Genomic DNA, 27303 nt, shown 5'->3' with positions numbered 1-27303 from the left:
TTAAAATGTCTTAAATTTCTAAAACAAAATTTTAGATCTTTAAAAGTCTTACTATTATTTAAATATTTATAAAATAATTATATTAATTTTGTAATTATTTGCACATTCATTCATTCTTTTTCTTTTCGGCTTAGTCCCTTTATTATTCTGGGGTCGCCACAGCGGAATGAACCACCAACTTATCCAGCACGTTTTTACGCAGCGGATGCCCTGCCAGCCGCAACCCATCTCTGGGAAAGATCATCACACACTCATTCACACTCATACACTACTGACAATTTAGCCTACCCAATTCACCTGTACTGCATGTCCTTGGACTGTGGGGGAAACCGGAGCACCCGAAGGAAACCCACTCGAATGCAGGAAGAACACTCGACTGACCATGCTGAGGCTTGAACCTTCTTGCTGTGAGGTGACAGCATTACCTACTGTGCCACTGCGTCGCTTTATTTGGACATATTATTTCCAGTTTTACAGGGTTGAAAAACACAATATCTCTAATGTTAAACACTTACACATTGCTCATACTAGATGGCTCTGTCTTTGCCAATTCTGAATCTCTAGCAGCATGACACTGCTCCAATATGGCGTTACACCTACGCTGACTGTCATGTTGTGTACGTTTCTTAAATGATGTATTTGTTCCTCAAATGTACGTTTCATATTGTCCTGTACCACTCTTAGTAGAGCCTCACATAATGCACAATCTAAGAAGTAGGTTCAAAAAGTGAATACAACATGTGTGTTATATTAGCTGCAATACTGCATTTCCCAACACTGTCATTTCAGTTTAGTTCCCAGCTCTCAGAAAACTGACAGACTGACACATTAAAAGCCTTTATTTTCAATTATTTATTTGAAGTGGCTTTTGTGAGAAGCACATTTAGAGTGGATTCTCTTAGTGTTGATACTGGAGTTAGCGTGAACAGCTAGCATGAGCTCAGCCATCCAATTACGTCACTTGCTTTCTATTGTAGGTGATATAATGGTATCACATAACATGTGATTAATTTATAGATAGAAAGAAAGAAAGAAAGAAAGAAAGAAAGAAAGAAAGAAAGAAAGAAAGAAAGAAAGAAAGAAAGAAAGAAAGAAAGAAAGAAAGAAAGAAAGAAAGAAAGAAAGAAAGAAAGAAAAAAAAATGTAAAAAAGAAGGCAAATGAATGCAACTGAATTTAAACTCTAATAGCTGTTAGTCAAAAGTGTAAGGCCATAGCACAAAAGTTAAAATCTGCACAAAAATATGACTTTCATGTCACTGTCCTTCATGCATTCATACTGGCATGACCTCCTGACTGCAAAATGAAGTTCTCCCTTTGAACGTGGCAGAATTGTTGAGCAGAACAAGCAAGGCCACTTGCCGCATGCCAACACAGCCAAGGTTGGACACAGTAAGTACAACAAATCACTACACCACAGCAGGTAATACATTTGGCAAGACAAATATGCAACAATAACCTAATTCAAAGATTGTCAAAGAACCAAACCTGTAGGTAAGTAGGGAATGCCTCCTCCAGTTTGGTCTTCTTTTTCCGATAGCGTTTCCTTATTTTAACCTCGGGGTTGTCAGGAAAATCAGGCAAAGGATGCTTTTCATCAACTGGAGTGTCAGGTGCTTGGTCGCCCCAGCCTATCAGAAAAAAAACAAATAACCACACTCAGTCTTTGAAATAAAATCCAGTATAATCTAAAAACTCGAAGGTGACTTCTATCTTCACAAAAAAAAAAAAAAAATGAAGAAAATGTAAATATTATTTAACACACCAGTGTACACTAAGGCTGTAAACTCATGGTGGTTAGAATGAACTCAATTCAGCCATACAAATGTGGTTTACATGCTAGGCAGATGATAAATTAATAAAGATTGAGCTACCCACAAATCTTCTGAAATCTACTGAAAGCATTGAATGATGCCCACCCTCATCTTTGCCTTGCAGCGTTTCAGAGCCTGTGGAGTCCTTTCTGACAAAGGCTGGCTTGGTTCTGCCTGGGCCTGTCCGGTTTCTCTGTCTGACCATGAAACCTCCAATACCTGAGGAAAAACAGAAACTCCTTTCAATTATTTTAAATGTCAAATAAAATGATTGCATCAACTCAAAAAAACAAACAAAAAAACTTAACTTTTGAAAAATGGGTTTCAAAATGCAAGCTTTAAAAAATAAAAACAATAGCATATGTGTACTCATGTAAACTACAAAAAAATTATTTGATAAAAACATCATTTGTATTGTATTACGTTCACACAATAAAAACTTGACAACCAAAAAAAAAATGCTTTTTTAAAACAGTGACCTCACCACCTACTGGTCTGACATGAATAATATATATACTTAAAATAGTTACTATTAAAATAGTATTTAAAAATAGAACTAGTATGTCCCAAATCGTAGTATGTTAAAAAGAATATGCCAAAGGTTCCCGGATGGTTTACTATTTCTGGTAAAATTTTAAGTGTAGAACCATCCATATTCTAACAACTGATATTGCCCACAATATATTGCGTGTAGGACGTGAACTTGATTCCACCCTGCCTGCATGTTTTAAGTATACCTAGTAAGATCTGGATTAGCTTGTTCAGGTGTGTTTGATTAGGGTTGGAGTTAAAATCTGCAGGACACTTGACCTCCTGGAACAAGTTTGGTGATCCCTGCACTAGACCAACCGTTTCTAAGAAACTGGAAAACATTTTCTTTGTTATATTTCATCTGCAACAAAATACTGAACTTATTTAAAGTCATGTTTAGACATTAACGTCTGAATGCCAAATTATCCAAAGACCTAAGTAGATTTCTCTGCAATGAAAGACTTGTGAACGGGAGATTAACCTGCTGCTGCTTCTACAATAAGGTTGGAAATTAAATATGACAGAAATGTGGAGGATGTGTGCATGATTGACAATGTTGTCATCTGCATGTGTAAGTTCTCAAAAAACTCTTTTCCGTTTTTAGTACATTGTCAAGTTATGCACACGGTACCTAGCGCTTTCTTTTTTTGTACTTACAATGTTTTGTTTAAATCTGTTTTTCATGACCATTTTTAAGCACATATATTGTTTTTGCATCTCTACAATATGCTTAGATTGTTTTTGCAACAGGCTGCCAATTAATAACGTGATACAGTGACACAGAAAAATAAATATTATTTTTCTTTTTTTTTTTAACAAAAGTTAAAGTCACAAGTATAATGAAATAATTAATCAGAATTGCTATTGTTCTAAGCAACTCTTGCCGAAGCATCTTATCTCTTACCAGGGCGGTAAGGTTTCCTTTTCCTCTTTTTACAGGCATCTGTGTCTTTAGAATCATCTTCTGCTGTGGGTTCTCTTTCAGGACTGGAATCTGACTTGACCTCACCATCCACCATCTCCCCTTCTGCTGCAAAACACACAAACAATATAATAGGGTTTATACAGGAATCCTAAAGGTAATTTTAATAAATATTTAAGTCTGTTTAAAGACCTTCTAAGAGTATTTTAAGACCAAATCACCACTTTAACTTCTAACTAGAATCAAACCTTTAACTTAATTAACCTTTAAACTAATTAACAATTTATAAACAGCTGTAGTTAAATAAATAAAAGGAGCACAATTATGCAACAAAACTCAGATAAGCTGGACGGAGAAGATTGGCTAAACAAGCCAGTGCCCAAACCAATTGTGTGGATCGAGCACACCGTTGTTAACATTAGGAGGAAAATAAATATATTTATGCAAACGCTTTGGATAACGCTTATACAAAATTTAAGACCTCGTAAAAGACTGTTAAATACCTTTTAAGTGCCCTAATTTACTCATAATTTATTCACTTTTAATACTTTTTAAGCCCCTGCGGACACCCTGCATAAACAAAACTTCAGGAGGAAAAGCCATTAAGAATAACAATAATAATCATAATAATAGCATTAATAACAACTAGGGATGTACCGTTATAGATTTTTTGGCCGATATCGATAACAACAAAATTTTAGGAGTCTTTGGAGGCTAATAACTGATATATTAGCCGATAAATATAAACATTTCAAAATGTATTTTTTTTACACAGGAAAACTTACTACAGGGGATTATATAGACATATATTCACAATTTCACTTGAATCAGAATGCCAAAAAACGTATTATTTCCTTTTCTTTGCATAGCAAAATAACATGCAACTTGACTGTTGAAATGGGACTCAATTAACAAACAAGTAAAAAAAAAACATATTTTAAATGAAATTAAAATAAAAATACTAACTGAAAATAGCTCAAATGTTCTTGAATAAAATGGGTTACAGTAATGTACATATGTACAAATATTTAATGTAAGAAAAGCATTTTGCGAGGTGTTTCGACAAAAAATGTCTGACTGGCAAACTATTGTAGTTTTATTGTACATATTGAACTATTGTAGTGTGTGTAGACTCAGTGGTTGAGGTTTATTTTTGCAAAAATACCTCAGCATTATAGCCCAGCTTTGTGTTGTTCCTGTCATTTTTCTGAGGAGTGCTTCAGCAATCTACACTCTTACAACAGAAGATTCATCGGCAGTTTGTTAAAGGAAGGATCATACTGTATGTCCTATGGACTATAAATGTATGGGACTTTGCCAGAGGTTGAAGTTACGGGAGTTTTCCGGGATAACAACAAAATGGGTGGGTGGCTGGAGATGGATCTGAAACACGGGAGAGTGTTGGCAGGTATGCTCACACAAACACTATGCACTCTGACTACTTCTATATTGTTGATATGCCGTGCTGGGCTTTTCAATCTATCTCACGCTGAACACCGTAGACCAATCGCAACAGGCTGTCATCTGTCCAATCAGCGCAGATTAGCTTCGCACTATGGAGGAGTTTGGGAACAAATGAATTACTGACCGAATAATATGGGAGTCACTGGGATAATTAGGTAAAAGTAAATGCATATTATAAGACAATAAAAGGGTTTTTTGACCTTGCATGCATATCAGCCTGTTGTTGGAGACCCTTAAAACCAAAACATGCCCCCTTTTAATGTATAATAGGGGCTCTTTAAAAATAGTACATGACCTCTTTAAAACTGACATTAACACCCCATTTACATGGGACGTCAGTGTCAAGGCTTCCTATTCATTTTAAATGGTTGACGTCAAGACTGAACTGAATTGTGGATCCATTGGCGCCTTTACATCAGCATTGTTCACTGTAGAAATTTGGGATTTCCCAACTTTTCAAGTGCAAAAGGAAGCGTCAGCCAATTAGATTGCTTTATGCAAATACCCCAGCTCAGACCGTAGGGACTAATTTCATTTGCTGACGCTGCTATGACGATGGTGTCAGCCCAAACTTCAGACACGGCCTTCATCAAGCGTTGATGCTGAAGCCCCTTGTGAATCGGACATAAGATACACATGCGTAAAAGAAAATTTATTTTGGGTCACATTGTATTTTTAAGCCATGGTATATTTATATCACTTTCTCCACTTTCATTCTTTAAACTAATGCCAATAAACTAATGCCAATAAATAATAGACCCTTTTCACAATGATGTCACTTCTTCCACCCTTCAGAAAGTGTATCGGTAGTCCCATTTTACCTTTTAATGGAATACTTTTTTTAGAAAATCACAAAAATTTATGTATATATATTATTTTTTATAAAAAATATTAGTGTGCACATTGTGAGTTAAAAGTAATGAGTTAGTGGGCTTGTGTCCAAATAATTCTCTTTACTTGTGTCAACACTGAACTGCGTTCTGAGTTTAAAAATGAATTGTAGAATCTCCTAATAGTAGAAGGCTAATGTTTATAAGTGAAAGTATATAATATTTGAAGCCTTATCATTAAATAATTTTATTTTCTTGATAATTTATTATTTTGAACTTTGTTGCTGCTATAAACATACATACAGAATACATTTATTTTATTATATATGTATATATATTTATACATATATATATATATATACATATATATATATATATATATATATATATATATATATATATATATATATATATATGTTTAAGCAATACAAGTAAAATTCACTATAATTTTTACTAAATTTACTAAATTTACTCATATTACCTGGTATATCATCCATAAATGCAGTTTCATTAATTATTCACTGATTCATTCATAAACAGTCACTTGCTTTGCTCTTTTTTTTCTCTTTGAATGAATTAAGACAATAAAACTGCACGGCCATGGCTGTAGTTTAATATCTGTATTACCTTTTAATTATTAAAAAGTTACAATAATTACATAATTTAATACTTAATTAAAATGCTTATATAGTTTTTTCAAATCAAAACAAAGCACTGCACAGATGGATTTTTTATTAACATCAACAGTCGTATACAATATTGTTATTCTAATAAATTTAATTTGAATGTCAAATAGACATACAAGTTTATATTAATGAATGTAAACATACATAAATAAATAATGCCAGAGAACTAACCAGTCCAAGGAAAGTGAATAACATGACTGTGTTTGTGGGTCAGCTGTCCAAAGTCAGGTGCAAAGCAACCACAGTACCGGCACAGAAAAACATGTTATCGAAATATATAGAATATATAATTTCTGTCAGTATTGGACATTGGTTTTAGGTATTACATGGCTGTCTGGAATACTTGATTCTGATTGGTCAATCACAATAGTCCAAAGTATGTTATTCACAATTGACACCTGCTAAAACTAACAACACAGGCTCGTTTAGGTACTTCAAATCATCTTTACCATAAGCATATACGGTTCACATCAATATTTAATGCTGGTCTGTCCTGCCTCTGTTTTTTACTGTTTGGTGCCATCTTGTGACTGAATAAAATGAACGTTAGTCTATGCTCCAATCAGCTGTTTTTGTTTTACTCAGCTTTGTGTTTATTACTCAGAAAACATTTTGTGTGTAATATATATTTATTTATTTATTTTTATTTTTATTTTTTACATTTTGTGGCAAGTAGCCATATAATAAGCAGGACAAAATACATCCAGTATGGTTGTACTGACAAAATAAAGCCTTTCACATATCACACAACAGCCCTCTGCTTCACGTTGGTGTGCCCATAAACCTGTCTGGCTTTTTTCTATAATTATACAATTTATCCCTTACTTACAGTATCACTTTCTCTTTAGGACTCAGGACTCCAAAAAATCTCAAATGCTTAATTTGGCTTTAAAAATGTACAGCACCAATGTAAATAATTGAAATTGTTATTTGAAAAATGCTGACAAGTCAATTTTTTTTTTACTTCAGTACAATTTCGGCGCTCCATTTTAAACTCCCACTTTCTCAGTTTAAGCAGAAATCTTGCCAATTGGTAAGTTTGTTTGAGACGCCAGATATCTCGATTGGAATGGTGACAACAGAATATAGCCATAGTTGTCATCTAATCATATCTGTAGCAAATATACAAGTGTCTTGGTAAACTCCCTGTTGCTAGCTCTGTGTTGTCAGAAACAGGTATACACTGCTTTGAGTCAGAACTGAAGTTATGTGATTATACACATCCCTTGGATGTGAAAAGGGCCTATAATCAGTGAAGATGTGAGAAGCGTTACTTTTGGTGTCTTCAAGGTCTCCGTCTCTGGAGAGTTCAGTCTGAGGGTCTGGAGGTGTCTGCAGCACAGCTACACTGTTCTGGTTTATGATCTTCAGCTTGAGTTTAGGTTTAGAGCGTCTCCGGCGAGATGCTGCGTTGGCAAGACTCTGAAGCTGTGACAGACCAGACTCTGTTAGACATACACCATCCTGGGTGTAAGTCCTCATCAGGTCTGTGGAGTAGAAGACACACACACAAAAAAAAAGAAGTCTATGAAGAATTTTTTCATGACAAGATTTTATTCACAAATTGCATTAGCTGCTTTTTTTTGTTTGTTTGTGTTTTTTTTTTTTTTTTGCAAGAAACATTTATATAGAAATTTCGGTTATTTCTCAGTAGTTAACGCATTGATTAACATTAACTAACAGTATTAAATACTCTAATTTTCATGTTAGATTAGGTCTGTCAAATAGTATTAACAGCGATAGCATTTAATAACAGATACAATGTTTTAAAACCTTATTAATAGAGCAGTTCTTTTCTAGCATGACAATTAGCTCTATTTTAATGATCAATAAGTGCAAAGTCTAAAGCGCATGGTCCAGATGCACTAAGGGCATCTTTAAATTCACTTTGCTAAAGCTGGAAAAAATGGTCGTTTGGCCAGGTGCATGGTCTGCAAGGGTTGTTCTTATTCTTATGGTTGTGTTTTGGGCACAAAATGCATTAAACCAATCAGAGTCTCATCTCTCGTTTCCTTTAAGAGTCAGTTGCGTCTTGGTGCATTTGCAATTTACATGACTGATTTTTCAAACAGAAAAACGGAATGCTTCACTAGTGAGAACATCGTTAAAGATGTATGCGAGGTTAAAGACCATGTACAAAATGACAAAAAGACTTCCATTCAGCCCCTTCACTGAAGACATCCATTACAAATGTATTTTTGTGAGCAAAATGTTACCTGCGCCAGGCTAAAACTAACAACAACAACAACAACAAAAAAAAACACTTGCAAAGCACATGGAGCTAAATCAATCAATCAATCAATCAATCAATCAATCAATCAATCAATCAATCAATCAATCAATCAATCAATCAATCAATCAATCTATCTATCTATCTATCTATCTATCTATCTATCTATCTATCTATCTATCTATCTATCTATCTATCTATCTATCTATCTATCTATCTATCTATCTATCTATCTATCTATAAATACACAGTTTTTTTTTACTTTTCATCTGCACCAAGGTCCACGGCAACTTCCTCCTTTGCCATTGCCTTATCCCGCAAGTCTTTATTTGCATATTATATAGATCCTAAACAACTGTATGCTTCTCAAGGTCTATAAGGAGTGTCATTCATGTCTTTTAAGGTGCACTCAGTCAGAAGACAGTCGCCTGTGATATCATGTAAATTTGTTTTTGATTGTAAGGATGATGTAGTCCTATAGTTATAATAATATTTAGACAATATTGTTATAATGATATTTATACATGATCAAACTAGTGTGCAACTTAAGCAAAACTAATACTAAAGTTGTTTTAAATTTGGTTTTGTAGATTGGGCCCAAATTAATGTTTGTTGCCATTTTAATAATCTAAGTTGATTTAATTGATAATATACAAATCTGGGGATCTTATCAATGCATTAATTGGGTAAAATTACTACTTTTTACTGCAATTTAATGGGCCCTATCATATAACCGGCGCAGTGTGGCGCAAGGCGCGGCGCAATAGTCTTTTGGTAGTTTTAGCTTGGCGCAAGAGCCGTTTTGAGGCGTTGCGCTACGCTGTTTAAACAGCAAATGCATTAGCCCTCATTTGTGCGCCCATAGGCGTTCTGGTCTAAAAAGGAAGGCGTTCTAAGGCGGACCGCTGACGCGTTGCTATTTTGAGAAACTATAATAGATTTTTCATTAGACCAAAACTAACCCGGTCTAAACTCCGGCGCAGAGTTGCGCCTCGCTTACGCACTGCTTAATACGCACAAGAGAGCAATAGGCAAATATCTTTAAATATGAAAAAATTTAAATATTAAGGATATATATAGGATATAATAAGAATAGATATATGATATAAATGTAAAGGATTTAAATATTACAAAACATATTATTTTCTAGCCTACATAAATATGAAAAATCACTGCTTTATGTCTTCTTCATCTCAGGAGGCTTTTTCAGTTCATTCATAACAATTTGCTTTTGTATAATGTTATTATTATTATCACTATTATTTATTATATCCATATTTATATTTGTTTTATTAAAAACAAGCTTAGATTTGCCCACCTGTCAGGTTTTAGACCATATGGGGCACAGCATGTGTTTTAGGATATAACTCAGGTTTTTGAGCACATTTTGTTATTATTATTCATTTATTCGTTTGCTGGAAATTAGAACTGAATTTAGAAATATTTTTGAAACTAATATTTGCGCTTAACAAACAAAAGTATTTATTTATAGACTAATTGATGTCTGTGCGTAAAGGTTTCCCTATCCAAGAGCGAATGTGAAAGTAGTTCCATTATCTCTCATTCTCATGCAGTAGATGCTCTGTGTTCTTTTGTGTTAAAAACTGTTAACTGTTTGCTTGTAAAATGCTCATTTTTTCCACTTAGACTTACTTTATGTCCTGTAAATAGCGAATGCGCTCTTGGCGCGACGCAGCTGACTCTTAAAGGGAATGGGAGATGAGACTCTAATTGGTTTATTCTTAAAACACACCTATAATTCATTAAGAAAATAAACTCAACCCTTTTAGACCATGCGCCACGGCGCAAGGCAGATTTCCCATCCTTAAATTAGCAAAAACGCGTCCTGACACTGCGTTTTGCGCTCTGCGCATAGACCGTCAAAATAGAGCCCAATGCACTGACACTTTAATTGAGCGTGAGCAGTGCGGCAAAAATAGACCCACTGCCAAAACTATCGCAGCACTGGATGGCAAAAAACGCTCTGCTTGCCGTATCAAAAAGGGGTTAGATGATGAAGTCTGGAAATTTTAAAGGAAATACGGTGTATCAGGCAGAACAAAAACAGACCAAAAGAAAAAACAAATAGAAGTACTGTTTTAAAATCTTTCTACAAGTAACCAACTTTAAACTAACCATGTTTAAATGACGCATGTATTAGGACAGACATACAGAAAGACAGACAAACAGAAAGACAGACAAACAGAAAGACAGACAGACAGACAGACAGACAGACCCACATTACCATGATCTCTTGTTTTTGTAACTCTCTGTGGCATGAAAACAGAATCGGCAAAATCCAAACTAGATTTGGATGGTGTTCCCGGTGCTGTGTAAACAACCAAAAAAAAGTGCATTTAGAAATGTAATACAGACTCAGTGATGCTGAAGCAATGTTGGTAAGAGTGCTGACTGTGTTTACCAGGTGAGAGGGGAATATGGCCTTGGCACAGATTGCAATCAAAACTGGTATCTGCAACCTTCTCCACCTCCTCCTCTGAGTGAATTCCCTGACACGAGGCATGCATCCACCTGCAGACACACATTACAAGTGCTTGTACTTACAGAAAGACATATCAAACTGTATGTATTGATAAAAGCATAACATTGTATTTCTCTGTTTCCTCATTTCCTCTACTTGGCTTACAACTGAACAAAACAATACACCTAAAGGCTGACTTCAAGCATATACAGTTTAAACAAATTCAAATAATACTGGGAGTGAGTACTTACCTGGTAACCACTCAGAAGACCCCTAGTAATCATAAAATATCCTTGCAACTGCAACTAAAATGTTTGTATTATATTTATATTATTATTTTGACTATTTTAAAAATGTTTATTTTAATATTGCCTAATATTGGAGTTTGCCTGTGTTTGCGCAAGTTTCCTCCAGGTACTCTGGTTTCCCCCACAAGTCCAAAAACATGTGGTATAGGTAAATTAGTTAAGCTAAATTGGCCATCGTGTATGTGTGTGAATGAGTGTGTAAGGATGTTTCCCAGTGAATGGTTGCAGTTGGAAGGGCATCCACTGCGTAAAACATATGCTTGATAAATTGGAAGTTCATTCCGTGGAGGCGAACCCAGATTAATAAAGGGACTAAGCCGAAAAGAAAACAAATGAATGATTGAATGAATGGATGAATGAATGATTGAATGAATGAATAACCTAATTTATCTTACTTAAAGTCTGAAAAAAACCTAAAAATATTTCTTATTTATTCATATACAATATTAAAAATAATTTGAAGGCTGACTTCAACTATATACAGTTTAAAGAGATTCAAATAATACTGTGAGTGAGCACTTGCCTGGCAACCACTCATGAAACCCCCAGTAACCAAAAAGATATCTTAGCAACTGCAACTAAATACTTTTGTATAATATTTCTATTATTATTTTAACTATTTTAAAAAATGTTTATTTTATTAATTTTACCTAATATACCTAGGTAAAAGTATAAAAACATTTAAAAATATTTCTACATAGTTTTCTATATACAGTAATAATAATAATAATTTAAACTTGATGGCTGACTTCAATTATATACAGTTTAAAGGGATTCAAATTATACTGGGGGTTAGCACTTACCTGGCAACCACTCACAAAACTCCTAGTAACCATAAAAATACCCTAGCAACTGCAACTAAATATATTTGTATTATAGTATATTATTATTTTAACTATTTTATACAAGTTAATTTTATTAATATTACCAAATATATCTTAGTAAAAGTATTTCTATATATTTTTCTTTCTACAAAATGTATATCTGTGAGGGCAAATATGAATGTTCAAAATGTTATTTATAATTCAGTGTCATGGAATTCTTTAGAAATCATTAATATGTTGAAATTCTACTTATTATTCATTATAAAACATTGTTGAAAACATTTTTGAAAAAACAATTTGTAAAATTTAAGAGTTAAATTATTTTTATGCATTGCACTCACTATTTAAAAAAACTCTGAAATTCTGTGCAGTTATGTCATTTTACATATTTTGTTTTGCATTTGAAAACATCTCTTCATCATTACATGCATCTAGTAGGCTTTATAACCTTTTGTGGCAGTGCTTTTCTGGGTTGAAAGTAATCCAAGCACGCCCCAGAGTGCTGGACCGCAGCTCACCTGTCACACTGGCGGCACTGCAGGATGATCTCCTCCTCCTTGTATTCCTGCTGGCACAGTGGGCATGATGCCAGGCTAGCGCAAGGGGCACACTGAGTGTAATTATTCTGCCACTCGCACCTCAGACCCGCAGAAGTGGCACCGCACTGAGTGCAGGACACGCACCTGAGAGACACAAGCAGGCACAATGACATTAATTACACACCAAAGGACTCCACTGATTTTAACCACATGGACAACAGCTCATGTCAGTATATGATAAGTAAAATTATTATTATAAATAAAATTATTAGAAGAAATAATTTTGGTCTAAAAAAGTCATTTTTCAACCCTTTTAACAAGTATTTTATTTTGTTTGTTCATTTTTTTTAACTTTTTTTTTTACATAACCATGACAATTTAAAACAAAACATTAATTTAACTATTTAACTAAACACAGATAATTAAAATGGGTGTAAAATCCAAATTTCCCCACTAAATGCACTTATTCTTGCTTATTATGCTGTTTCTTTTGTTTAGTCGTCTCTTACAATAAGTATTTACTCATCGGCCAGTCAGTGAATAGGTTTATATTCATTGACTGGTTACTGACTTACAGTTTATGTAGATGCCCACTGCCTACATCTAAAGCTGCACGATTCTGGCTAAAATTAAAATCGCAATTTTTTTTGCTTAAAATAAAGATCACGATTTCTCACGATTCTGTAGATGTATAATAAAGATTAATATGAGTCGGCAATTATTATAGTTCTTTCTCAAACATATGGTAAAACAACAATAATAATATTATGTGTCGGTCTACCAGTTTCTATAAATAATTCTATTCTACTTATAATAATTCTGATGTTTAATCATATTTGAGATATAGGCCTACGCTTGCAATCTGTCATTGACAACATTATTAGACCATTTTATTCACTGGTAAAATCAACATTATATAGGCTAGAGTAGTTATACCGACACAGTAAACATTTATTTTCAAGACCCAACTGTGTGTTCGCTATGGAAAAAAAACAACAAATCAAATACTTCTCAATCATAACTCAATGCGATATGATTATTTAAATTATGTGCACGCTTTCGGTTTCATTTTCACTGCTATGTGCTGGTTATACTTCACGTGTGGTTCTCAAACAATCAGTCTGTGCCACAAACTAAATAATATTTACAACTTTATTATCTGTTACTCACAGCCTATGCAAATTCTGTTCATTAAATTAGATGCGCACACGTCTATCATTAAGTAGGCCGTGTGCCCGCCCTCTCTGTCTGTGGTGACAGCTTACGGTTAGCAGCTGACGTCACGTGTGATTTCCCGGCCGTGAATACATCATTATATGAAGACAAAAATGACATTTTTAGGTTTCTTTGATTATTTGTGCTGCTCTACCTACGGCTGTATCAGAATTTCAGCTACAGAGACTTTGTTAGCACTTGTAAACGCCTTGATTTGAACAATAACAATGGCTTCTATTTTAGTGTATCAATTAAAGTCAGACTCCTCCTTCTTTGGTATTCTTGGCATTCCAGAAACACTAACTCAAATTTTTGTTGTAATTTGATTTTTGAAATTTTGCAGATCTTTTGCATTCATAAACATAATTGATATATATTTATATACCATTTGCATTTCCAGCTACCGTTGGGCACATTCTGCAGTGGTGGGTCTAAGCAGTAGGTGTGGTAGCTGATGTCACAATCATCACAGAGCAGCAGACGTCCCGGGTCGCTGGCCTGACCACATGCCTCACACACGGTACATTCCAAACATCGCCAGCCTTTACTCAGCACCACCTTAGTGATCTGCCAACAACAAAAAAAAAAAATTCATGAAAAAGTTCCTATAAATAGGTCGATTTTAAAAAATAGTATGGCTTCTAAGATATTTTAAATAACAATAATTAAACATGTTTTAAAAACTGCTTTTACCCTTACAGCAAGTACCAAAGAGGTTTAAGAAATTACAGTTTTTTGTTAGAAAGCTATGCTGTGCTGAAAATTGAAATTGAAATTAGAATTGTATACATAAAATACTAAGCAAAATAATAATAGAATAATAATAATAATTATAATAGTAGTAGTAGTAGTAGTAGTAATAATATATTTCTATGAAATGTTAAAGAATGCTAATAAAAACATTTCATATTTTGATAATTCTACAGTTGGCACCAAAAATGTTTGATGAACATCAATAAAATTGTATGTTTCAGTACATTAGATGCAAAAACACCAACTGAGAAAGGTCGACAATGGAATTATGCCACACTTTTCAAAATTAAACCATACATTTTTTGACTTAAACTTTATTATCTCTTTCCTCTTATTTTTTAATTATTAATTTTAATAAATTATCATTAGTAAATCAAATCTTCTTACAAGGAGGAATAGTTTTCATCACAGAATATTTATTACCATAACACAATATTTATTGTATAGTCAGTTTTTTTTTCTTTGCATTTACCGGACAGCTCAGTGTACTCTGAGTACATATTGAGATTTAGTCAAATTTTTGCAGACTATAATATTATATTGTCCCACCGCAAATTAGTAGTGCTGACTTCATGTTTGTTCAGTGATAAAATAGAAGGCTTCAAACAGAAAATAGAAGATGTTAAACTTTCAGCACCATCTTATAGTTCAGATTTCACTAAATCAAAATAATCTACAGTGCTTCAAAACCATAGAACAAGAAGAGCTAGATAAACTTATAAATATGTCTAATCCAACTACATGCATGTAAGACCCAATTCCAACAAAATGACTGAAAGAGTTGCTACCGGTAGTAGGAGAACCTCTTCTTAATGTGATCAACTCTTCGTTATCTTTAGGTTATGTTCCAAACCCTTTCAATCTAGTTGTTATTAAGCCTATTATTAAGTTGTTTCTGCTCAATTATGCTCCTTTCTACATATGAACAATGTTTTTTTTAAGTGTTTCAGTCAGGTTTCATGCCTCATCACGGTACAGAAACTGCATTAGTGAAAATAACCAATGATTTACTAGTTTTACTTTATCCAGTGCTGCATTTAATACTTTCGATGATGATATCCTTTTAGATCTCTTAAATTTTACAAGTGTCCAAGAACAGGCTTTACAATGGGTTAGGTCATACTAAACTGACCGTTATCAGTTTGTGATTATTAATGGACAGCTTTTACAAGTCAGGTCAGTAAAGTATGGGGCGCCTCAAGGATCAGTCTTGGGACCTTTGCTGTTTACAATATAGATGCTACCTCAGGAAGACATTATTAGAAGACAGAGGATCAGCTTTAACTGTTATGCAGATGATACTCAGTTATATATTTCAACAAAACCTGATGAGACAACTGTAGCTTTTGAAAATTATCTCCCATGTCACAAAAAATGCCGTCTTTCATCTTGGAAATATTACTAGGTTGCGAACCATGCTATCTATCTCAAATGCAGGAAAGCTAGTTCATGCTTTTATGACTTTTATAATACACTGGCAGCCTGTTAAGTTTCATATTGATTAAAAATATTGCTTCTTACCTATAAAGCTTTAAAAAATCTGGTTTCTGTTTATCTAACGAACCTCTGTCTCACTACAATCCAACCCACTTTTTAAGATCTCTAAATTCAGGGCTTCTGGTACTACCCAGAACTAAGCATACTAAGGGAGGTCGAACCATCTCATTTATGGCTCCTAAACTCTTAAATAGTCCTCCTGATCATGTCCGAGGTTCAGACTTTTATTTGATTGTACCTTTAACTTAATTTGAATGTAGCGTAATAATGTGCACCTTTTGTCAAGCAGCTTTATAACAATAATTATTGTAAAACTGCGCTATACAAATAAACTTGAATGGAATTGAATTGAATATTTTTGACCAAGAGGACCACAAGTGTGACAAGATGAAATATCTCTATCCCCATTCTTTTTTCATGGCCAGTCATAACATTATTATCATGACCTCCAACAGTATTAGGAAATGTAAAAAGTATACGCTCACCTTAATGTTCACACAGTAGGGGTGATAACACTGTCCACACTGAGCACAGGCAATAAGTCGACCCTCCACGCCCTGTCCAAAACTGCCACACACCACACACATATCCTAATGACCAAAACACAAACAGACATATATTCCTGTAAGAGAAAAGCAGACTCCACAGTACAACAGAGAGCTCAGATGCATTCACATTTACCTGTTTCATTGTGAACGTGTCTGCACTAGAGAAGATCACCACTGTACTGTGCATGGCGGTTTCCTCCTCTTCCTTAAATGTTAACATAGGCTCCATGATGTGTACCTGCAGACATACAAGCAAACCATACACAATAAATAGAAGCAAACTGTCACAGTATAGCAATTTATCCACATAAACCATGAGCAGTTGACAGTTAATGTGACGTACTCCTGGTGTTGGGATTGGAGGGACTCCATTTTTCATTCTGGCACGGCCACGTCCACCCCGGCCTGTGACACCCGAACCCCTGGGCCTCCTCCTGCCAGGGAAGCCCGATCCTCTGCCCTGCTGACATGACAAAGATACCATCATGGTCATCCTCAACTGCAGAGACAGATTCTCATTGAAAACATGGGGTTAGAGTTATTTTTAACAATTTCTTCTTTAGCAATTACAGTACATTTTTATGTTATTTTCTATGAATATTAAATAAGGGAAAAAAAAAAACAATATCAACAAAACAACACCACATTTATCAAAAGTTAAAGTAGCACTTTGCAAGATTACTATTTAGAATACTTTGGAACTTTCAAAAAAAAAAAAAAAAACAGAATTTATAAAATAAGATTAAAAACAGATGATAATAAAATTACATTTTTCTTGAATCCACATTTTATAATGCTTTCTGAAGGATCACACGGTACTGAAGCCTATTTTAACATATAGTAGTGTAGACAAACCTCTTGCAACGTAGTCTATATACACACACACTCACAAGCTGAACAAAAGAACTACTTCAAAAGTCTGTGTTGACCCTTAATAAAATCAAAACTTGCTTTGGGAGTCTTCCAGTTCAACAACATCCATGTTAGATCCTATAGACCCACCAAACTCTTAAAAGGGTGGTTTCCAAAATTTGTTAAACATGTCAATGTTAAAATCTGTAAAACATACTAACATCTTAATATTATAAACTCATATCTGCCTAAAATCTTTAAGCTGGCTGTGATTTGGTGTATTTAAATAATATTAATAAACTATTTTTAGTGGTTAACAGTTAACACTGTTAGTGTTACTGCACCTCAGTGATGCATTTGATAATATTGATCATATGATTCTAGTGAATAGCCTTGAAATGTATAAAGGTCTTACTGGGACTGCATTCAATTTGCTCTCAAATTGTATCAGTTAATGAAGAGCAGAGGTGGGTAGTGTAGTAACGAATTACATTTACTTTGCTACTTTTTTATAAGTAAAATTTTGGGTCACAATTTTTTTTTAATTGTTGCAAAATAAAAAAACTGAAAAATCACATGAACATCAGCATTTAAAGCCTTTGTCGTGAAGCTCTAAATTGAGCTCAGGTACATTTTGTTTTCACTGATCATCTTTGAGATGTTTCAGCAGCTTAATTGGAGTTCACCTGTGGTAAATTCAGTGGATTGGACATGATTGGAAAAGACATACATCAGTCTAAATAAGATCCCAGGGTTGACAGTGCATATCAAAGCACAAACCAAGCATGAAGAGAAAGGAATTGTCTTGTAGACTTCTGAGACAGGATTGTCTCGAGGCACAAGGCTGGGGAAGGTTACAGAAAAAAATTCTGCTGCTCTGTTCCAATTAGCACAGTGGCCTCCATCATCTGTAAGTAAAAGATGTTTAGAACTACCAGGACTATTCCTAGAGCTGGCCGGCCATCTAAGGTGAGTGATCGGAGGAGAAGGGCTTTAGTCAGGGAGGTGATCAATAACCCGATGGTCACTCTGTCTGAGCTCCAGCATTCTTCTGTGGAGAGAGGAGAACCTTACAGAAGGACAACCATTTGTGTAGCAATCCACTAATCAGGCCTGTATGGTAGAGTGGCCAGAAGGAAGCCACTCCCCACCTGGAATTTGCCAAAAGGCATCTGAAGGACTCTCAGACCATAAGAAACTAAATTCTCTGCTCTGATTAGACTAAAATTTAACTCTTTAGAGTGAATGCCAGGCATTACATTTGGAAAAAAACAGGCACCAGCCAGTATAGAGGGAAAGATGAATGCAGCAATGTACAGAAACATCCTTAATGAAAACCTGCTTCAGAGTGCTCTTGACCTCAGACTGGGGCGACAGTTCATATTCTAGCAGGACTATGACCCAAAGCACAGTGCCAAAATATCAATGGATTCACAACAACTTGGTGAATGTCCTTGAGGGGCCCAGCCAGAGCCCAGACCTAAATCCTATTTAACGTTTCTGGAGAGATGTGAAAATAGCTGTACACCCTCACTTTTTATCCAACCTCAAAGGTAATGCAAAGAGGAATGGGCAAAAATTCCCAAAGACAAGTTTGTGGCATTATATTCCAAATGACTTGAGGCTGTAATTGTTGCCAAAGGTGCATCAACAAAGTATTAAGCAAAAGGCTGTGAATACTTATGTACATGTGAATTTTCAGGTTTTTTATTTTTTAATAAATTTGCAACAATAAAAAAAGCTTTTTTTATATTCTCATTATGAGGTATTGTGTGTAGAATTTTGAGTAAATCAATTAATTTAAACTAATTTTGGAATAAGGCTGTAACAAAAAAATGTGGAAAAAGTGAAGCGCTGTCGACACAATAGCCTAGTGGTTAGCATGCTGACATATGGTGTAATAGCACGTTGGGGCATCGTAGATTCAAATCCCAGCTTGAAGATATTTCCCAACTCTATCCCTCTCTCTCTCTCCAACTTCGCTTCTTGTCTCATTACTGTCGTACCTAAGAAAAAGGCCTAAAATAAATCTTTAAAAAAAAAAGTAAATGAATACATTACAGATGCACTGGATGTGTACTTTTACTCTTACATAAGTAAATAATTAAAGAAAAATCATTACTCTTACTTTGCTACATTTGGCGACATCCAAAAAAAAAAAAAAAAAAAATATATATATATATATATATATATATATATATATACACAGTATATATATAAATATATATATATATATATACATTGAGTGTATGTATATTTACTTGAGTAATTTTTCATGAGATACTCTTTTACTCTTATTCTTTAACTCTGAAGATTGTTTTTTTTAGTTTGACTTGAGTAAAAATTTCCGCAAGTATTTGTACATTTACCTGAGTATAGATTTTTGATACTCTACCCACTTCTGATGAAGAGGTATCATATCTATCAAGAATTAAGCACAAGGCTCAGTTCTTGGTCCCTGGCTTTTCACATTGTATATGCTACCCCTATGACCTGTCATCAAGAAGTTAGAATTAGTTTCCACTTTTACACCAACAAACCCAAATCCATATCGATTAACACACTACGATTTGTACAAACATTGTAGCCATCAACTACTTCTGTTTATTTTAATCTGGTCAGATAAATGAGAAGACTAACCTCATCTTGTTTCCAAAGGTTTTTTCAAACACTCTTGGAGACACTGCACTGACAGGACCAAAGCGATTTAATACAAGTAGGAAATGAGTGGCCAAGGATTTCTTTTCTATTTATGTTTATATTTAATGAATGGCTGACGACTCAAATTTAATGCATTGTGATCAAATAACCAATCAAAACCAAACACGACTCCCCTCCAATTTAACTAGCTGTCATTGAGGACCAACATTCTCCTTAACAGCACCAATTTTGGAGAGATTGTGACACTGTGTGTGAGATGGCGTCTGAAGGAGCTGCCAACAAGGCTATCAGGCTGTTGAGAAGCCTCACCATGTTATTCTAGTTTTTCTACTTCTATTACGCTGTCAGTGTGTTTCCTTTTCCACAGGGGCTGCCATTCTAACTGTCACAATGAAAACCCTTTCCAAGAATTACACTCCCTCTCACCCGCCTTTTACTCACTTGTCTACTGTTCTTCTCATTGGACCACAATTCTTACAAGTTGTCTTTTTTTAACATCTGGGCAAAACCTACTGTTACTAATTCAATAACATAACTTTAGAATCAGCAACGAAAATAAATAAAATTTCCATTATGTAGTATATTGTACTCTTCGTGATGACAGAAATAAAAAAATCTTCATAACGGATGTGTCTATTCAGAATTGTAAAGCTTGTCTCTCTTTTTTTTACTTTACTGTATCTAAGAATGCACAATCATCAACCGCATAAATGCTAAAGCAAAGCAAGTATTACCATTGCATACTTTGGGTGCACAAGGAAAAAAAAATTAACAGAGTGTGATTTACCTTCATATCTGAATTCATTCTACAATACAAAGTCATCTTTAAATCAATACCATGTAAACAAACATTATTTCAAATGTCCACCATGGAAAGCAATGTATTCTTTCACTAGTTATTTTTTTATTGTATGCAATATGATATCATTGAGGAAAACAATAATTATGTCTAAACAACTACAACTAAACAAGTAAAACACTTCAAGTTAAATTGAGACAGCATTTTTTTTTGTTTTTGTTTGTCAAACTATGTTGAGTTTAGTACTCTGTCATGACACTTGTGAATGATGCAGGTATAGAAATGATTATAAAAGGGATAACAACTTATTCATTAATTATTGATAAAGGATATTTATTAGATTTTAGTTCAAAATTTAATTTAGACTTCTAAATTAGAAAGACTTTAAAGACTTCTTTAGATATTTTCAGCTCTGGCAACATTTCTATCAAAACATGAAAAAAGACACTGATGGTGATACGATTAAGAGTGCTCTAGTTAAATTATTCTCCTCAGTTTATATGGCTGAACCAATGTCAAAAACTATAACTAAATTAGATAAATCGCTTAGGGATCTACAAGGGGATTTATCTGTACATTAAAGAAAGATGGGAGAAAAAAAGTGGCATTATCATCTCAAATGAGGATTGGCTAAATATTTGTAAATTACAATAAGCTACTTCCCATTCTTCGTATTGGAGAGAATTTAGCTGGAGAAATATTATTAGTATTTTCCTTACTACAAAACAAAAAAAATTCATTTCATGGGAACTCAAATTATTGGAGGCATTGCAATCCACAGGACGCTTACCATTTTTAAATATTTTGTGGATGTCCTAATATTAGAAGTTTTTGGAAAGGGATACATAACACTTATATATTTCAAATATTTCAAATGATTTTAGCTTTGAGGTACTTTACTTGGGTATGTTGTCAAATGATTCCTTGGAAAGAAAAAATAACTATATGTATAGAATCATCCTTGCTTCAAGTAAAAAAGCCATTACTAGATGCTGGTATAAACTTAATCCACCACAAATGCAAGATTTGATTGATGTTTTGAAAAATATATTCATTACGGATAAAATTACATACAGTGTGCCCAACCAAATACATATATTTGTTGACTTATGGTTTAAATGGATTGACTACATTACTCCCATTCAACGTAATGTTTTTCCTCTATAGAGTTTTAAGATTTATTTTTACTGGTAATATTGTTTTCACCCCCCCCCCCCTCTTTTTTTTTCTCTCTCTTTTTTCTGTACACAGTTTTTAGGTTAGGATGATGTACAATAAGGCAAAGGGATATGTTCTGTAGCTGTATCTCTCTGCAATAAAAACTTAAATAAAAAAAGAAAAAAATGTACTATAAAAGACAATCAAATTTGATAATCATAAAGACCTGCTGTGTGTATGTATACATTTATTATTAAATTTGACTATGAGCATTTTACAAATTATTCACCAGTTTGTTTGAAAAACAATCCCACATCTACAAAGAAAAAATATAATGTACAGTACATGTACAAGTAAATCATGATGGTGAATGTATTGCTTTAAGTAAATTTTAAATTACAATTAAAATACTATATCCTAATTTCCACCATCATAATTGGCAATTTAACTCTGTCTCCCCTCCATCAATCAGCTGATGTATGGTGTGTGGTGTGCGGTCTGGCACAATACGGCTGCCATCGCATCATCCAGTTGGAGGCTGTAAACCTGGTTTCTAGCAAAGAAAATTTCTAGAAAAGCACCATTTAAATATAATGAATTAATTATTATTGTTATTATTATTACAAAAAAATCCTACAATTAATTTTTCAAACATTAAAACAGATATAGCAAAATATACCTAAAACTGTCACTTTAAACACTAAACCCTGAACTTGTTCTCCTCCATCATTATACCAATGTAATATGACCCTTCACATGTGGCCAACACTATCCAGCATGCCCTTGTCAAGACATGATAATGCAATTAAACCTGCTGTGGCCTCATGCCCAGATGATTCTCTGGGCAGCTCCAGCAGTTTAGGAACAGATGGACTTGTAGCCGAGCAAGACTCCAGCAGAGCCAACATGGCCACAGCACAGCCCCTTGACCTCTCAACACATTACACATCTGTGCAGTTTAAGCACTGAGTTAATGCTTGCAATGTCAATGCATTCACAACTCATCACAGCCAAAGACAAGCTAAAACATACCAAAAAAAAAAAAAAAAAAAGCACAATGCATGCTAGAAAAGACATGGTTAGGATGTATCATGAAGCCACATATCATGTTAGTGAAGACTTTAATGTGCTGTGTTTTTTTTTGTGACATGGGAAATGAGGCCTTTTTATTCATTTAAAATGTTGGTTTCATTTTTAATGAAACCAACTCTGCAGCAACTTTGCTATTCTCTGCATGGCAAGTCAAGGGTCCATTGTGGTTCACGTTTCATACTTCTGTTTTAGTATTTATTTATGTTTTGGTCTTTTTCTGTGGAGGACCAGGAGTGCCGGTTAGAAATTAAATGAAGAATAAAATTTTCAATTTAATAATTGAAACATAAAAATGTATATAATTAAAATGAACAATTAATGAACAAAAAATAGATATATTGAAATATGTTTATTTAAAGTGTGTTTTTAATTTTTATTTATTAAAGCAATAAAATAATGCATTTAAAAAAACTCTTAAATGTATAAATGGACCATTTTATAAATGTTTATTTAATTCATGTTTTAAAACGCTGATTAATCAAACATAAACAAAAACACGAAACAAAAAAAAACCTTATATTTATAGATTATTTAAACTGCACCATTTTAATTGGCTTTTTTTAAAGACATTGGACAATTGCTTTTCCCTCTATTTTCCATTTGCATTTCTTTTCCTTTTGCAAAAATCCTGATCGGAGAATCCCTAATAAACACATTTAAATATGTTTATTTATTTGTCCATTAATAGTTCATTTAAATTGTGGTTTATTTATACACTTTTTAATGCTTCATTTATTAAATTGATAATTTGTTTCTTCATTTTATTTCTAACCCTCACTCCTGGTCCTCCATATTTTTCTTCCCCTTAACATTACAGTATGATTAGCAGTGATGGCAATTTTAGAACTTATCCAATATGTAAACTTCTTTTTTATTAAAACAGGTAAAATATATCTTTGATTTAAATTAATCTAAAACAGAGCAAAATATAGGTAATATATGTTTATTGTATCATGCACATTTTTATGTGTAAATATTTACACTTAAACAATCAATTACTTTTATATAAATAAACATTTAATGTAATCATTAAAAAAATAGAAAAACCTATATCCATTTTTCGCAAATTCACTGCCTGTATTGAAGACGATTGGGTTTTGTCATGTTGAAATGCACCCTGTGTTCCAGTGTAGATATGGTGCTAGCCAAACACCTACTGCAGGGCTGTGTAATATTTAACAGTATTTACCACACGGAATATCCAGGCGGCCGTGCTGTGGGGCTGCCTGCTCTTTAGACCGTCCCAGCCCTCAGTCGGGTCAAGGGACCATGAAGGGGAGCTCGGTCTGCGGTTCCATGCTCCCTGAAGATGGGGTGGGTTAGAGAGAGAGAAAGAGAGAGAGAGAGAGAGAGAGAGAAAGAGAGAGGGAGAGAGAGAGGGTGAGAGAAAGAGAGAGAGAGAGAGAGAAGGAGATGTGGGCGAGAACATGCAACAACTTAAATACATCCAGCAAAGAAACATACAGATAGCATGCATGTAAAAACAAACATGGTTAACAGAGAATGTGGCACATCAGAGCTGTGAAAATGAGCTCAAACAATGATATTTGAGTCAAAGCATTTCCTGCGAAAATACATCAAATGCAAAGTGCAAACAAAACAATACAATACAATACAATACAATACAATACAATGCAATATTCTGACTGTTTCTGTCAGTTAAAGTGTCTGAAGTTAAACCTCATGTCCAAATGATGAAAAGATTTAAATAAACAGCAACATCTGCTTTAGGAAAACGAGATGTCCAAGTACAAGAATGACCGTTTGTTGGGATTTATTTAATGTTTTCTTCAAATTTTTAGGGCTTTACTGTGGTAAACAAGCCTGCCATTACTATAACAACAGCGAATGCACTGTTCTATGCTGCTTTGTAGTATAAATAGCGGAACCTTCTAAAAAGAATAAAGGTATTATAAATACCTGGATATATATATTTTTTTTCATTCTGCACTTTTTGGCATGAGACTTTCCAGATCTCCTTATTTCTTAATTCTACTATAATTTCTATAACTTAAATTTAGGGCAAGACTATTTTTGTGGAGAATTTTGTAAAAAAATATTTATGCGGATTTTAGGAATATCGTAACTAAAAATTTAATATCAGAAATGAAAAAAATATATATAGCTTTTTAACTTTTATTTAACGTTTACAATGCAAATCCATCTAGAACCTCTAACAAGTCTCTAATTTAATATATTTACTTAAAGACAGAAAATATTACTTTATAAACTGTACTGTAAATAAATCAAACACTTTCATATTAGTTAATATCATTACTGAAATAAATTTAAAATCTGAATAAACATAAATTTACACACATTTACACAAGTAAATTTACGATGGGTCAAAAATATATGGAAATCTGGAAATCTGGGAATTTCTGTATGCACAGATTCTGTGTGGGCCTGCTTACGCTCTGTTTATTTGAATTTAATTATATTACTCATAAAGCTAATTTACTTTTAATAACAAAACTTTAATTGAGGCTACAGACCATTTCTAACTTCTATACATCCAGCAATTGGACATGCATTACCATGTATTTATCAGAAAATGAAAGCTAAGTGTTACCACTAGGCTACATCAAGTAGATTTTCTACATGCTAACTTTTTCACCAGATTTTTTTTCCTCAATAATGTCTATTATCATCTGGTAACTGAATGTTGTAATTGACATTGCCATGCTTGTGAGACATCACTGAAATATCTGAAGATCACTGAGAGCAGTTGTGTGAAATGTTCAACACTTCATGCACTCCAAGGCTGCATACGGAATTGCATACTTCCATACTATGTAGTATGCTAAAAACAGTTTACGAGTCAACTAGTATGTCTGAATTCATAGCATCCAATGCACGCTATGCTATCCCATAATGCATCGCAAAAGAATTTATGAATGGGAGTGAAGCGACGCAAGTGATGAGGGTAGGTCATGTGATCATGACAAAATGGTGGATGTAGTACATCCGAGTTTCAAACATACTACTCACATTCATATTGTATAGAATGTACATTTCTAATCATCGACTAGTAAAGTCAAATTTAAATACAGTACCTACTGAGTAGTAGGCGGTTTCGGACGTAGCCCATGGCTGCAGATTTTCACATGCAGCAGAGGAGGAGGAGCTATCAGGCAGTAAAGTTGTATTTATTTTGGATTGTGCAAGCAAAACTCTCCAATGGAGACAATTACACTGCCTCCTAATGGTAAACGAAGTTGTAAACATGACATATTCTTTTCGGAAGTTTGCTTTTTCACTTATTTGGCAATTAATAAATCATGACAGGAAAACCGTTGGAGTTTCTGGTTAGTATTAAAATGTTAGTATTAAATTTGGGAAAACACTAAACTTTTAAACTACACAGATGGATGTATAAGTTCATAGTGTTTAGCAGGTGTGCGCAAAATCAGTCCTGGAGGGCCAGTCTCCTGCAAAGTTTAGATCCAACCCCAATCAGACACACCTGGACTAGCTAATCAAGCTCTTACCAGGCTTTCTAGAAACATCCATGCAGGTATGTTCAGGTAAGTTGGAGCTAAAATCTGCAGGACACCAGCTCTCCAGGACAATATGCAAATGGATAGTAGAGTTTAGTTGCACAAAATTAACACAAGACTAATCCTGTTGATGGAAACAATAAATGTCTATCAATTTCATTTAAATTAACAGACGACACACAGATGACTGTTATCAGACACAACCTTTGTGAATTAAAGTGGCAGTTTAGGTAAAAATAAAACACAATCAGAAACAGAATGTGATGCATGAAGGATGATCTGATGGCTGAAAGCATGACAACTACATAAGAGGTTGATGCTGAGAAGTCAATTACAAGTCAAGATACAATTGATCAGATGCCTTTGGTATCATAAAACCTCTAGCACATGTAAGGCCATATTTACCCAGGTATTGTGTGTTGCTATAGTGTTCCAGTAGAAAATTCACAAACAACATATATTCCCAGTACAGCACATGTCTGAGATGGAACCATGCAGTGTTTAGACTGTTTCAGAGTAAAAGAAAATAAACAGCTAAAAAAGGTATAAAGTAGTGATTGAGAGAAATAGTAACAATAGTCACATCTGAATTTGCAAAC

The 27303-nt window shown here is 34.0% G+C and overlaps 1 protein-coding gene across 31 annotated transcripts in view; it reads right to left on the bottom strand.

Moving 5' to 3' along the window:
* The window catches only part of kmt2cb (lysine (K)-specific methyltransferase 2Cb), a 189975-nt gene that overhangs the window by 53581 nt on the left and 109091 nt on the right, over positions 1-27303 (bottom strand). For 9 of the 31 annotated variants that reach the window (XM_009298109.4, XM_017351380.3, XM_005163297.5 and 6 more), the window contains exons 15-26: positions 24394-24507; positions 16986-17105; positions 16776-16880; positions 16580-16684; positions 14230-14411; positions 12609-12773; positions 10899-11008; positions 10722-10805; positions 7521-7733; positions 3249-3374; positions 1919-2032; positions 1488-1630 (exon numbers count right to left, since the gene is read on the bottom strand). In XM_009298109.4, the coding sequence (XP_009296384.1) occupies positions 1488-1630; positions 1919-2032; positions 3249-3374; positions 7521-7733; positions 10722-10805; positions 10899-11008; positions 12609-12773; positions 14230-14411; positions 16580-16684; positions 16776-16880; positions 16986-17105; positions 24394-24507 (1581 nt within the window). The remainder of the gene's footprint in view (positions 1-1487; positions 1631-1918; positions 2033-3248; positions 3375-7520; positions 7734-10721; positions 10806-10898; positions 11009-12608; positions 12774-14229; positions 14412-16579; positions 16685-16775; positions 16881-16985; positions 17106-24393; positions 24508-27303) is intronic. The other 22 variants (XM_017351382.3, XM_073923654.1, XM_073923665.1 and 19 more) reach the window with 7 other exon arrangements.

The sequence above is a fragment of the Danio rerio genome, chromosome 2 (assembly GCF_049306965.1).
Source record: "Danio rerio strain Tuebingen ecotype United States chromosome 2, GRCz12tu, whole genome shotgun sequence".
NCBI classification, from domain to species: Eukaryota; Metazoa; Chordata; class Actinopteri; order Cypriniformes; family Danionidae; genus Danio; species Danio rerio.
Note: the sequence above shows the minus strand (reverse complement) of the source record. Positions and strands in the feature narration are given on the sequence as shown.